At 35.4% G+C, this 14,066-nt stretch overlaps 1 protein-coding gene across 2 annotated transcripts in view; it reads left to right on the top strand.

Annotated features, from left to right (window-relative positions):
• Positions 1-7,843: 7,843 nt before the first annotated feature.
• GLRA3 (glycine receptor alpha 3) overlaps positions 7,844-14,066 on the top strand; it is a 130,084-nt gene continuing 123,861 nt past the window's right edge. For both annotated transcript variants that reach the window (XM_070417259.1, XM_070417258.1), the window contains exon 1: positions 7,844-7,914. In XM_070417259.1, the coding sequence (XP_070273360.1) occupies positions 7,844-7,914 (71 nt within the window). The remainder of the gene's footprint in view (positions 7,915-14,066) is intronic.

Raw genomic sequence — 14,066 nt, 5'->3', positions numbered from 1 at the left:
ATTAGTGGTTCCCAGGGACTGGAGACGGGGGGAGTGAGGGGGGACTGGAAAGTAAATAGGTATGGGTTGTATGTGTATGTTTAAAATCTTCTAAAATCAGATACTGGTAATGGTTGCTCATTTATATGAATATACCTTAAACACCACTAAAATGTACATTTTTACAGGGTAAATTTTTATGGCACAAATGCAAATTATCCAATATAATGAAAGCCTAATATGCTAAGTGTCCAGTCTCCCAGTTGGCCGTTCAACCAATCAAAGTGTAATATGCCAATGATATGTGAAGGCCGCTCAACCACTCACTATGACGTGAACTGACCACCAGGGGGCAGACACTCTGACCAGTAGGTTAGCTTGCTGCTGGGGTCCAGCCGATCAGGACTGAACAAGACAGGCCAGACATACCCTGAAGCCTACCTGTGGTCCCTCCCTGGCTGGCCAACCTCCTGCATTCCTCCCTGGCCCAGATCGTGCACGGTGGGGTCTCTTGGCCTGGCCTGTGCCCTCTCACAATCAGGGACCCCTCGGGGGATGTTGGAGAGCTGGTTTCAGCCCAATCCCATAGGCCATGCCAAAGAACCTCACTGGTGCATGAATTTGTGCACCGAGCATCTAGTATATCAATAAAGCTATTGTATTAAAAATAAATAAAGTATAAGTATCTTTAAACATTAAAATGTTTATAAGTGGGTAAAATCAAATAGTAATAGAGTTATAAGATTTTCCATGAATAACAATGAAAGTGTCAAGAGAAATTTTTAAAAAGCCAGACATTTTTGGAGGAATTGAAGAGCTAAAGAAAAATATTTGAAATGGATTATAATTTTTATTTTATAGATAAGCAACTAAAGCTAAGTTAGAAAAGCACTTTGCCCAAGGTAACAAGGAAATTCAGTGCCAATGTGGGGACCTAAATTCAGGCTAGTTATATCCAATTTTAAAAATATTTTTTTTAGTCTTGAAGTTGTATTTTTTAAATTCCAGTGTCTCCGCAAATAAATATATTTTTCTTATTAAATCATATTTCTAGAAGATGAAAAATGAAAGGTGTTAAAATTAATCCTTTAAAAATATTTACACTTCTAACATTTTTTCTTCAGGGCATTAGTAAGGGAAAATGAATATTAAATATTCCATATAATTAGAATTTCAAAAACATCCAGAAAATTACTAATAAAAATGCTTTGCAAACAAAAAGAATACTAACCATAATAACCACAGATTTCAAAACTGCTACTGTGAAACACTTGTTTGCATTTTTCATTTGTTTTGGGCATCTAATTTAGGAACATCTGTTGCAATAGTATCTGTTTACTATGAAAAATAATCTTGGTTTGAAAACAGGCTGAATTGGTATTAGACTATTCGTCAGTTCTATCACTATTGAATGAAGACAAATTCATCACCCTGGGTAAAAATTAACTACAAAAATATTATCACTCAAATTCCATTTTTTCTGCTTTTCAAGATTTTTTACCCTCCTCCTTCTCCAAAGTTATCTGCTATAATTTCCATACAGTCAAATTCTACAAATGAACTATGAACTAATTTCAAACTTTGTTAAATACCCCCTACTCTATGAACATTTTCAAATCTTCTCATGCTTTCCATTTTGAAGTAATGCATTTGAATTCCCATTGCATTTCTCTTCATTTCCTTCAATATTTTTAGTCTATGTAATACTATGAATATTCATATACATCTTACATAATATATTGATTGTAGTTCATCTAGGACAAGATTTGTTCTTATTCACATGTGTATCCCAAGAAGTGCATAAGATGGTGCATAATTATAAACTCTATATTTGTTGATGAATAAACTGTTTGAAAAAATAATTTGGAGGTACTTTTATAATTTGTAACAGGTTGATATAAAGCACTCAGAGAAAGAATGAAATAGTCAATTAAGTGCTTCAAATATTTCATTATTGGGGAAATTATGGGAAATAATCAGCATAATTTGGAGAAAAAAAATGAGAGCCTAAGAGTTAAAATAGTAAAAATCATAATATAGTGGATGATATTAATCTTATTTATAAATAAGTCATTCTCCAGGGCACACAGGGTTACTTTTAGATGGGGAAGGAATACGTTTGCCCTGAAAAGAACATTATAATCTAGAAATCTTAAGTAATTTTATGAAGAAAGAATGGGTTAAAAGAGATTCATAAGGATGGAATCTAGGAAAGGGAGAACTAAAGAGCAGATAATATTTATGTATTCATTCAGTCATTCATTCAACAAATATTTCCTGATTACTATGTTCCAGCACTGTGGTAGGCATACAAATGCACATTGCCATTGCCTAATGGGAGTATTCAAACAAAGGCAAACATCAAATTATAACTTAATCCAAGGAATAAATACTGATTTAAAGGTAAATGGGAAAATTTTGTTAGAGAGAGAGGGAGAAGAAAAAAAGAAAGGGAGGAAAAGAGAGATATTTGTAATGCAGGAAGGAATTTAGACATAGGAAGCCCAAGAGGAAGATCAGAGAAATAATGAATTAAGAAACAGCTCCTGTGACTGGGACATAGTGGGAAAAGAGGGACTAGTCAACAATGAGGCTGAGGAGATTGTCAATGGAAAATCAGAGTCTTCTCCACTCTGAAGAGGAATGTGAATTTTAATCTGTTGCAATGGAAAGGCACTGAAGGGTTTCCGGAATAGAAGTGGCACCCCCTGTTTTACATAGTGGCTGTCTGTACCCAGTTTACATTTCCACCAGCAGTGAATGAGGGCTCCTTTTCCTCCACAACCTCTCCAGCACATGTTATTACTTTTCATGTTGCTAACAGCCATTCTAGCAGGTGTGAGGTGGGATATCAGTGTAGTTTTTTTAAAATATATTTTATTGATTTTTTTTACAGAGAGGACTAGAGACTTAAAAACATCGATGAGAGAGAAACATCGATCAGCTGCCTCCTGTACACCCCCTAGTGGGGATGTGCCCACAACCAAGGTACATGCCCTTGACTGGAATCAAACCTGGGACCCTCCAGTCTGCAGGCTGACACTCTATCCACTGAGCCAAACCAGTTATGGCTATATCAGTGTAGTTTTGATTTGTATTTCCCTAATATCTAGTGAAGTTGAGCATCTTTTCCTTCCATAGATGATTGGATAAAGAAGATGTACATATATACAGTGGAATACTACTCAGCCACCAGAAAAGATCAAATACTGCCATTTGTGACATCATGAATGCTAAGGGAAATAAGTTAGACAGAAAAAGTTAAAGACCATATGATTTCACTCATATGTAGGATATAAAACTAAAAGCAATAAATGAATAAATAAGATAAACAAAAACTCATAAACACAGACAACAGTATGGTAGTTACCAGAGGGAAGGTAGTGGAGGATAGTAAAGGATAAAGGGGTCAAATGTATGGTGGCGGAAGATGATTTGACTTTGGGTGGTTGGCACACAATGCAATATACAGATGATGTACCATAAATATTTACACTTGAAACCTTCTTGTTAACTAATGTCACTCTAACAAATTTAATTTAAAAAGGAGTGGCATCATCTGATTTATTAAAATAAACAAAAAAAACCTTGATATTCACAATGGAGGATTAATCAAAAGGAATAAGAAAGCAAGCAGGAGAAACAACAGGAGGCTGTTGCTGAGATCCATGTGAGAAATGTTGTACCCCAAACAAGGAAATGGGGATAAACTATTGGATATTTCTACCACTCTTCCTAAAAAACAGGGTCACCTGATCAGCTTAATGTCATGATAATTATAATATGCTCAGTAAGTAAAGTCCTATACAAAATTTAAATTCACTAGGCTCATGTACCTAATGATAATATCTCTCACTGACATAGGATTAATTCTTCTCTACCTGATTTATGTTGAACAAGTGAGTTTCTGATTAATTCCTAAATTAAAACTTTTACTCTTCCAGAGTGTTAACTCAAAGGTATTAATATTCTTAATTACTGCAAATTTGCATTACTGTCTGTAAGTTTTCAAATTGGCATTTTGATTTATACATAAGCTTTTGATAAGATGGCTAGAATGACCCAATGCTACTGAATCTAATCAACTCTCAGTAAACTATTACTAACCCCACATTGCACTGACCTCAAACAAGTAAATAAGTCCTCTATAAATAGCAAGTAATTTTAGCAATATATACAAAATATTGTATGTTTAAGATCATTGGTAGTAACAATTGAGCATATGAAAATAACTTTATCATTACATTGAAATTGATTTACTTTTCTGTAGTTTAGGTAATATGCATATTTTTAAATTTAGAGAGAGAGAGAGGAATGGAGGGAGGCGAGAGAGAGAGATTTGTTGTTCCACTTATTAATGCTGATTATAGTATGTGCCCTGACTGGGGATCAACTCACAACACCTTGGCATATTGGGACAATGCTGTAACCAACTGAGTTACCCAGCCAGGGAATATGTATATATTTTTGAGACAATAGTGGAAATATACTATTAGAGATAGCTTTATGGTAGTGGACATAATACTACACAATAATTCGGAAGCGCCGAAGTCAAGTTTAATATCTTCAACTTGCTGAATACAAGGGGTTGTAATTATCACTTAACTGCTTTGTGCTACAATTACTTCTTCTGTAAAAGGAGAGCATTAAATATGATGAAAATTAATATCCAAGTCAGCCCTGAAGTCCCACATCTTGTAAAATGTGAACTATAATCCAATAGTACAAGAAAGAAATAATAAAGGACACAAAGAGAAGAGCAGAGATTTGGTCATATCAGAATCCAGCTTAATTTGACATGAATGAACTAGTCAGTTAGTCATCATCCATAGAATAGTCTTTTCCCCCAAAACACATTCATTCACCTACTGGTACAATCAGGACTATTATTCTCAAAAGGGTAAAATTTACAAGAATAGATGCCACAAATATGCATATGCATGAAATTTCATTTCTACCTTACATGATAGGTGCTAGGCTAAGTAATGGCCACTATCCTCATTGTAGTGAAATAGCTTGTCACAAGTAATTTGAAGAAAATAATCATGGTGCTCTGAAAAATGAGTAACATGGGGATTCCAGTTACTTTTTTATATTTATATCTAAGAAACTGATTGACTAGATATATCTTAACTTGATAAAGTATAATATTCCTATGCTTTCATTTTAATGAGAAATAACTGAAATCATCCTGCCTGCTAAGTTATCATATAACTTACTAGTAACTATCCAGGTAAATGTAAACATAGACTTTTAAATATCATATCATCCATACATTTGTTTACTTAAATAAACATTCATTGATTGGTTGTCTTCTTTGGGCCAGAGGATGAATCTCAGAGGTCATTTAATTCAATTCTTTCAATAAATACCTATTTTAAAGATATACTAAGTAAAAATATTTTTAAAAGTAGATCTGCCAGGGTTCTTGTCCCAGCATCAAGAAGGGTTCAGGAATCTGAAGAAGGGGCTGTGCATAGATGACATAAAAATCCAGAGAATAATAAAGAGTCCGGAGTGAAATATAATTTTGAAAGACATTGGGGGTCAGAAGAGCTTAGCTAAAGGAGCTAAGATCCAAGATCTTAAGTCTAAGGTCTTAGGTTCTCTCCGTCCCCAGGACCCCATGCTTTTCATTAACACAACTTGTCCTGAGGCAAGGCAGAGATATACACTTCAAAGGGTCAGCGTTTGGTACAGAGTCCATTGTCAGAATGGGGGAATTAGCCTACGGCTGTTCAGGTGTTTGGCCAGTAGGAGGCAATAACATGTAGATTAAGATGCCCTTTAACTGTCTGGCAGGCACAATCAGTTTCCTATTCAGGTTTGGGGAAATGCCTTTAGCCATTCCCAACAGGTGTGACTCAACCTTGTTGAGTCCCCAAGTCTCATCAACCTTTTGATGAAACTCTTGAAATTATGACATGCTGGAATTGGTCTTCGGCAAGATCACTTTTCCAAAAATGCCCAGTTACTTAGTGGTGAAACAAGACAAGGAATCTAAGCCTTCTTGAAATAGGGTAAGTTTCACTTTTATTTTATTATTATCATCTGTGTTTTTTAAAACAATTAATGCTATTCAAAGAATGGCCAACTAAAAAGCATTTGTATTTCATGAGTTTTCAAAAGGCTCACTGAAAAACTGAGTTAACTAAAATTGTATGAACTTTCTCAAGATGCAAATATTCATGGGCAGAATCAATGATATTACTTATGGGCTTCTGGAAGTTTGTGATTTAAATAAGAAAACAAAGATGTGAAAAGATGTCTGCTAAAGAGTAAAGAGAAGAGATTTTTTTTTTCATTGTCCTCATTGAAGAGGGTTGAAAGGTAATAACTTCTACTCTTCCAGTTAAATAGATTTACAGGATACTTGATGTGTTAATTGCTGTTGGAATCTAATTAAAAGGAAAATAGATAAAGAGTAAAAAGGCATGTAGTTTATTTATTGAGAAAGTTATGAGATTAAAATAGGGCTTTCAGAATGTATTTGCAGGGGTTTGGGGCAAAAGTTAAGATTGAAGAGGTGAGTGAACATTTTGATCCTTGTTGATAGTAATAAAAGCCACTGTAAAGATCTAACAATAGATTTGAATTTTTTAATATTCCATTATTTTGAGATACACACACACACACCATTTTCCTTTTCAGTCTTCCAATCCACATCCCCATGTAAATGGTCAAGATGGCAGGGGGGGTGGGGAGAGAGAGAGCAGATAGAGAGATGGATGACCGAAGATGTATAACAAATGAATTAGCTATCCTTCTTACTTGAACTTACTGTTAAGTTAATGAAAATATGTAAGAAGAAATGGTGGGTAGCTTGTGCCTCTAAGTAGCCATCTCTTTAGATTTCCCGCCTTCATCTTTTTAGAACCCTTATTATGAGTGAAGGAAAGTCAACACACTCTAGTCAATAATGCTTCCTGGCCAGAAGCTGGATTATGAGAGGATTCTAGAAGCAGTGTGTTCTCCTGTCCGCTGCTGCCCATGCACCACATTCTCTGCTCTTCCTTAGCCCTTTCCATGGGCTTAAAGCTTACTCTTACATCTCCGTGTAAGGTCAAAGACATGGGGTCACGGTTACTAAATTGTACCTTTTCTCGGAAGTGAACAATGGATGGCCCCTCCAAAGCGACTCTGCTAACTAATCCACAAAAGCCCCTGATTCTCCCAGGCTTAGCCCTGAAGCTTCCTTCCCCCAACACACTCCAGTCGCCCTCTAGGCTCTGCATCGCTGCTTTTTTAAAAAGGGTGAAGTGCTAAGCACCGCCTACCATCACGAGTGGCCTGTCACTCTGTCCCGCTGTGCGGTTGTGATTTGCGGGCAAGACATTGTCGTCTGGCCCCGCCCCGCTTCCCTTTGCCGCGCTAGCGGTTTTGGGTCTTACCCAAAGGTGGAGAGTGGGATTTGGGCCGGCGGCGCTTGGAGCAGGTGAAGACGCATTTTCATTCCGGCTGTGGCTGCTGTTCTTTCTTCAAACGTGGGTCTGAGTCAGGAAAAGACAAGCGTTCTTTCTTTTGCCGCTAGAGCTCCAGTGAACTGTTGCCCAGAACCTAGGCACTTCATACATTTCATCTCACCCATTATTCCGCGTTCACTGTGTAAATCACCTGCACATTTGTAACCCCCTGAATGCCCCTCTGCTCAGTGCTCAGAGAAGGGTAGAAAGCGAATTTCAAAGGTTTGAAAGGCAGACAGGGCCTCCTCCGGCCGCGGGGAGCTGTCTATGGTGCTGAAGCTTTCCAAGCGTTTGTCTCCACCACTACACGGAGTTAGATCGCAAATTTTCATTCCAGGCTTTCTCGTTCCCCCATGCCTTGGATAAGACTAATTTCAGGATCGTGAATATCTCTCCGTATCATGGCCCACGTAAGACACTTTCGGACATTAGTTTCGGGATTTTATTTCTGGGAAGCAGCACTGTTACTCAGGTGAGTCTATTTGTATTTAACAGTTGGAGAACTTATTTAAAAAGCCTGTGTACTAGAATGCAACCACCTGTTATTGATGAGAGCAAGAATGCAATTAGAAATTGACTTGTTGAGAGCACCCCTTAAATCGTATTATTTTATGTCTAAAGTACCTAGCATTCTATCTATTGAGACCTCTGAAAATATGTAACTTTGCTCTATTTTATGAAAATAATGCATTTCAGTAACTGTCGTCTTATGTTAGAGGCAACTGAGATTACCCTGGAAAAGTTATTTCCAAAGCCAAGCTTTTCGTTCTCAAATTTCTATTAGAGATTCTTTTTCTAAGTAAAGTATAAGTTGTGGGTTACTCTCTTTTGGGGAGTTAAAAACATTTACTAATTAGAAATGGAACATTTCTAACTTTTTAAAAGGAAAACAATTAGAACATAAACATTTATTAACCAGAAAAATTCTGAACATTGTTGATATATCCAGAGAGTAAGGTAAATGAATAAAAAATAAATGAAGAAGTGCTATTTTTAATGAGCTTAGTTCAGGTAATACATAAATAAATCATTAGACATGTTACATGTCAAGAGTAATCTTTTTGGAGAAAGTACTATAATAAAAAAACCCCATAGAACAATAATATTGCTCTATGACATATCATTTTCTTATCATGTCCAGTCATATTTTTAGGCCTCATTTTTTCTTTTTAATTAATTTAAAGAGGAAATGAGACTAGGCAAAAGATCAGATAATTTAACCACTATTTTTAAATGAACAATGTATAAGCAAGGTACTGCTCATATAGATTTTTGAACCATCAATATAAATTTCATTTTATTATAATTTCCATCTTATGGCTCATATGCTTTACAAGAGATTGAAATAAAATAATTAGAATAAGTTTTGTGTATACTTATTTCTATGGAAGTTGTAAATATTCTTTTCTGAGTTTCCACATCAAAATTTCACCTTTGGACACCTTAGGAAAACAATGTATTTCATAAATATACCCTACAGAAAGTTATATTATTTTGTAAGTCTATAATAATAGGGTCCAGTTGTGAAGGTTATTATATTATGAAATTATTGACTTTTTCTTAAGGGGTTGAACCACTGCAAACCAGAATATTTTCAGTGAAAATATTTTAATAAGACTTAGTAAATTTTTAAACTTTCTAATTGTCACAAATTTTGTATGTAGTGATCAAAGCAAAGAGTATAGAGCTTTTTTACATTTATGGACATTTCATGGAAAGGAATTAATGTTATAAGAGAAATCATAATAGCTTAGTTAATAGATATTCAGATTTAGAAAGCTTAATGCCAGTAACTAAAGTATTTTGGTCAGTGTGGTCAGATTTGTATAATGGCAATTCACAATATTTGCTATAATATATCCTTTTTTTGTTTTGTTATAATACATTCTTAGTTATGTATTCTTCATCACTAGAATCTCTGATTTTTGTCATTTTATTGGAATTCACAAAAATTGTATTTCAAACTCATAATCATGATTATAAGAACTTATCTTCATTAATATTAAATACTTTTAGTTAAAAATGTTTTTATGAATACTCCAAAAATGTAATTTCTTGACAAAGACATACCCAATATAGAAGTTTAATTGATATGTGTATTTTTCATCAAGTTTTTTTTTCTCCTTTTATAAATTGAATAAGTTTTCCCTCTATCTTAGACTAGTCTTGAATGAGAGTAGCACTTTTTTATTCATTTTCCTTCATCATTCTATGAAGAATTTTAATAACACAAAATATTAAGTCTTTTTTATTTTCAGTGATGGCCCTTGAATGAACATTTTCTAAAATAAAGAAAGTGAAGCTCCCTCTACTGAAAATATTTTATAAAATAAATGTGTTTATGGAAACTATTCTTTGTTCACTAAGTCTATTTGTGATATACTGAGCAAAAAAACAACGTGTAAACTTAAAAAAGTAACAAAAGTATTTAGTATTAATTCACAAAGATATCTTTTAAATTTAAAAATATTCTTTCCAGGGTGATTTGGAGGCAAAATATCTAGAAACCATCAATATTTATAATTATACTAGGGGCCCCGTGCATGAATTCTTGCACCTTGAAAGGAACTATGGGCCGAGAGGCTGCAGTCGGCACAGGGGCAAGTCTCGGCCCATACTCCGTGCCCCCACCTGATCCCTCCCACTGCCCTCCCCCCCTCCCACCGCTGTCTGTAGGAAGTCCTGCTCCCGGTGGCACTGCTCCCATGCATTGATGGCACTGGCCCCGTTCAAACCCGCTGACAGCACAGAGCGATTCAGGCAGGCACCAGCAGCAGGTGTGAGTAGAGGCTGCTACCCCAATCGCCCCTCAGGAGCAGGAGGAGGTGGAGAAGCCCTCAGGGGTGAACAGGGCCTACAGCCACCATTCACACCCACTGATGGCACTGAGTGATCGGGACTGGTGCCGGGCATGGGCAGTGGGTGCAAGCTTTGGCTCTGGTGTTGGCTGAGGGTGCAAGCAGGGCAGGCGCTGGCAGTGGGTGCGAGAGGCGGGTGGGACTGCGGCGTGCGGGAGCAAAGAATTTTCAATAACTATCAGAGGCTCGCCCCGATGAAAGCAACCAGTGCCTGCCTTGGTCTGGTGCCCCCACTCACCTGCTCCACCATCCCACTTCGGCCAATGCCCACCATGTTCTGTACATGCCCCCTGGTGATCAGCACACATCATAGTGACCGGTTGTTCAGTTGTTCTAACATTTGATCTATTGGCATATTAGCCATTTATTATATAAGATAATTTATGATTACAAACCTTTTTTCATAGGTTGTAAAAGATTTTTAATTTTTTAATTGAGATACAACATACATGCAGAAAAGTATACAAATGACAAGTTCCGTATGAGGTTTCACAAAAGTAACACACTCATGTAAAGAAATTGTGATAGCCGAAACCGGTTTGGCTCAGTGGATAGAGCTTCGGCCTGCGGACTGAAGGGTCCCAGGTTCGATTCCAGTCAAGGGCATGTACCTGGGTTGCGGGCACATCCCCAGTAGGGGGTGTGCAGGAGGCAGCTGATCGATGTTTCTCTCTCATCAATGTATCTGACTCTCTATCTCTCTCCCTTCCTCTCTGTAAAAAATCAATCAAATATATTAAAAAAAAAAAAAAAAGAAATTGTGATCAAGATGTAGCATTGCCAGTGTAACAGAAGTCCTCACCCTGCTCTCTGCCACCACAGTATTCTTTCCCAGGAACTGTTTTGCCAAAAGATAATCACTACCTTGACTTTTTCAACAATGAATATGTTTTCCCTGCTTTTGAACTTTATATAATATTCATTTGTGTCTGCTTTATTTTTATGAGCATTGTGTTTATGTGATTTTCCATATAGCTGCATGTAGCAATGGCTTGTTTATTCTCATTTCTATATGGTATTCCATTATATGAAGACATCACAATTTATTTGTTGTTTTATTATGGAATATTTAAGTATTTTTTAGGTTTTGGCTAGTGCTGTGATGAACATCCTTGAACATATCTTTTTGTGAATACATTCATTTTGGGGACTGTATGGGTTGGGCCTAAGTCTTTCTCTAGAGCAAAAATTGTTGGATCAAGGGGTAGCTTAGTATATATAATGCTTGGCTTTAGCTTGAGTAGATACTGCAAGTTTTCCAAAGTAGTTGCACCTATTTATACTCCTGCCAGCAATGTTTGAGAGTTTTTGTTGCCATTACTACTACAAAATTTGATCAGTGCAATATTATTTTAAAAATTTTAGCATTTTCTTAGATTATTATTGTGAGCCCATAAATGATATTTTAGTTATTTTTATCTTGGCATAATTTCTACTCTTTAGTAAATAAGTTTTATTAAGGCAAAATCATCAGAACAAAAATATTTTCTACTGTAATACAACTAAAAGTATTTATTACCAGAATAAGTCTGGTATAAGAAATATAATTTTAAAGGGGAATTATTAAAAAGGATAGTTCTTGTAATAAAAATAAGTGAGAAGCCTGGTTGGTGTGGCTCAGTAGTTGAGTGTTGACCCATGAATCAGGAGGTCATGGTTCAATTTCCAGTCAGGGCTCATGCCCGAGTTTCGGACTCAATTCCCAGTAGGGGTATGCAGGAGACAGCCAATTGATGATTCTCTCTCATCATTGATGTTTCTATCTCTCTCTCCCTCTCCCTTCCTCTCTCTGAAATGAATTGAAACATATTTTTAAAAATAAGTGAGAAAATTATGTAAACAGACATAAGAAATTTGAATGCTTTATTAGTGAAATTTTTAAAAGTTTCACACTTTGCTCAGATATTGCTTAATTTTGGCACAATTCTTTGGCTTTTGGGTTCTAGTTTTCATATTAATAAAATAAAGAACAAGACACCAGTGTTCGGCTTTCTTTTAAATGTAGATAAGTGAAATTATGAAGAGCTTGAGGAACAAATTTCAAAAATAGGGGAACTGCCAAAAATTTTTATTTAAATTAACTATTTTCACCACATACAATTTTGGTTTTCATTTTTACAATTTGATACCAACATAGACCTGCCAGATAAATAAATTATGGTACATTGTATCAAAAGCTGAATGTGTGAATGTCAAATTTCATGATAATCACAAATAAGATGTTTTCTTGGTTTACTTCAAAATTTAAGAAAAACATTTTTGGCACAGAATTTCTTGTTTTTGCTTTTGGTATGTTTTAGAAGATGGAGAAACCCCTTTTAGTGCTGGCTCTATTTTCTTATGTAAGATATTAAATAAAAATATACTTCAAGGAATAAACATTACAGTATCAGGATTCCATATAGGTTTTTAATATTATGCTACACATAATATATACTTTTTACCATTGTGTCTCTGGTGAGACATTTTCCCAAATATAGAAGGATCGTGGCCCAGTTTTCTAGTCAATGCCTCAAGCAGTTTGCCCTGCAGATTCAGAAAACAGCTTATACAATATTTCCTCTTGTACATACTTTTTCTTTCCCTTGACCACACAACTATGTACTGAGGCAACTCAATGAACAAATATGTGCATCATAGGTAATATTAAGCAATGGGTACAGATTGCCTAGGAATGATTGAGAAACTACCATCTTTCCTGACATGAAACTTAGAGTCTAGTAGGGAAGAAAATATAAAGGGCGAAGTGACAAAAGAAAAACACAGCAATGTTTAGGGAGTGTAGATCAGGAAGCTACCCAGAAGGCATGGTACTTGTGCTGGATCTTCTAAGATGCTTGCTCCACAAGCAGGAATAAGATATAAAGAAAATATTATATGTAAATGGATGATATAGGCTTATAGTATGCTTAGGGAATGGTGATGGTCAAATTCAATTGAGGGAATTCCAATTTATGGTTTAAAATCATACTCTAATGGCAACAACTGTTGAGCTGGATACAATAATAAACCTGCAGAAATATGGAAAAGTTACCACTTGCTTTCACAATGTAATATGTGTAAAATTTAGAAGCATATAATTTAATTATAACAGGATATTTATTATTATGGGAAAGATCTTGTATATTAGCTCAAAATATTTCTATAAACTCTTCTCTTTCAGAGGTACAATTTACCTCAAAATTGCAATTAACCATAAACTAGCTAATAATAACTAGTAATAGTAAGAACTATTTAAACAAATAATAATGACAAAACTATAAGAAGAAAGAATAATCTTCTTGTTTTATAATTTGGAGACAATGTTTGAATCTTTTGTCACAATATGATCTTTTGTCATATTTATTTTTTCCCCCCTTTCCTTTAACTCTATTACATAGATCTTATTTTATAACAATTTTGAAAAAAAAATTAAAACAAAATAGTTGTGGACTACCCAAAGATGGCCTTCATGACCTTTTAGAAGAATTATTGGGTCAACTAATTTTTATGTTTTTTTCTTAATTTTTTTCATCACAGTTTATAGTCAATATTATTTTGTATTAGTTTCAGGTGTACAGCACAGTGGTCAGGAAACATATACTTCACAAAGTGCTCCTCACCATATTTCCAGTGCCCATCTGGCACCATACATAGTATTATATTGTTGACTATATTCCCTATGCTATAATCTATACCTCAGTGACAATTCTGGAACTACCAATTTGTACTTCTTAATTCTTTCACTTTTTCATCCAGCCTCCCAATCCCCTCCCCCTGGCAACTG

The sequence above is a fragment of the Myotis yumanensis genome, unplaced genomic scaffold (assembly GCF_028538775.1).
Source record: "Myotis yumanensis isolate MYYU_CA2020_CCGP unplaced genomic scaffold, mMyoYum1.0.hap1 SCAF_5, whole genome shotgun sequence".
Classification (NCBI taxonomy): domain Eukaryota; kingdom Metazoa; phylum Chordata; class Mammalia; order Chiroptera; family Vespertilionidae; genus Myotis; species Myotis yumanensis.
Note: the sequence above shows the minus strand (reverse complement) of the source record. Positions and strands in the feature narration are given on the sequence as shown.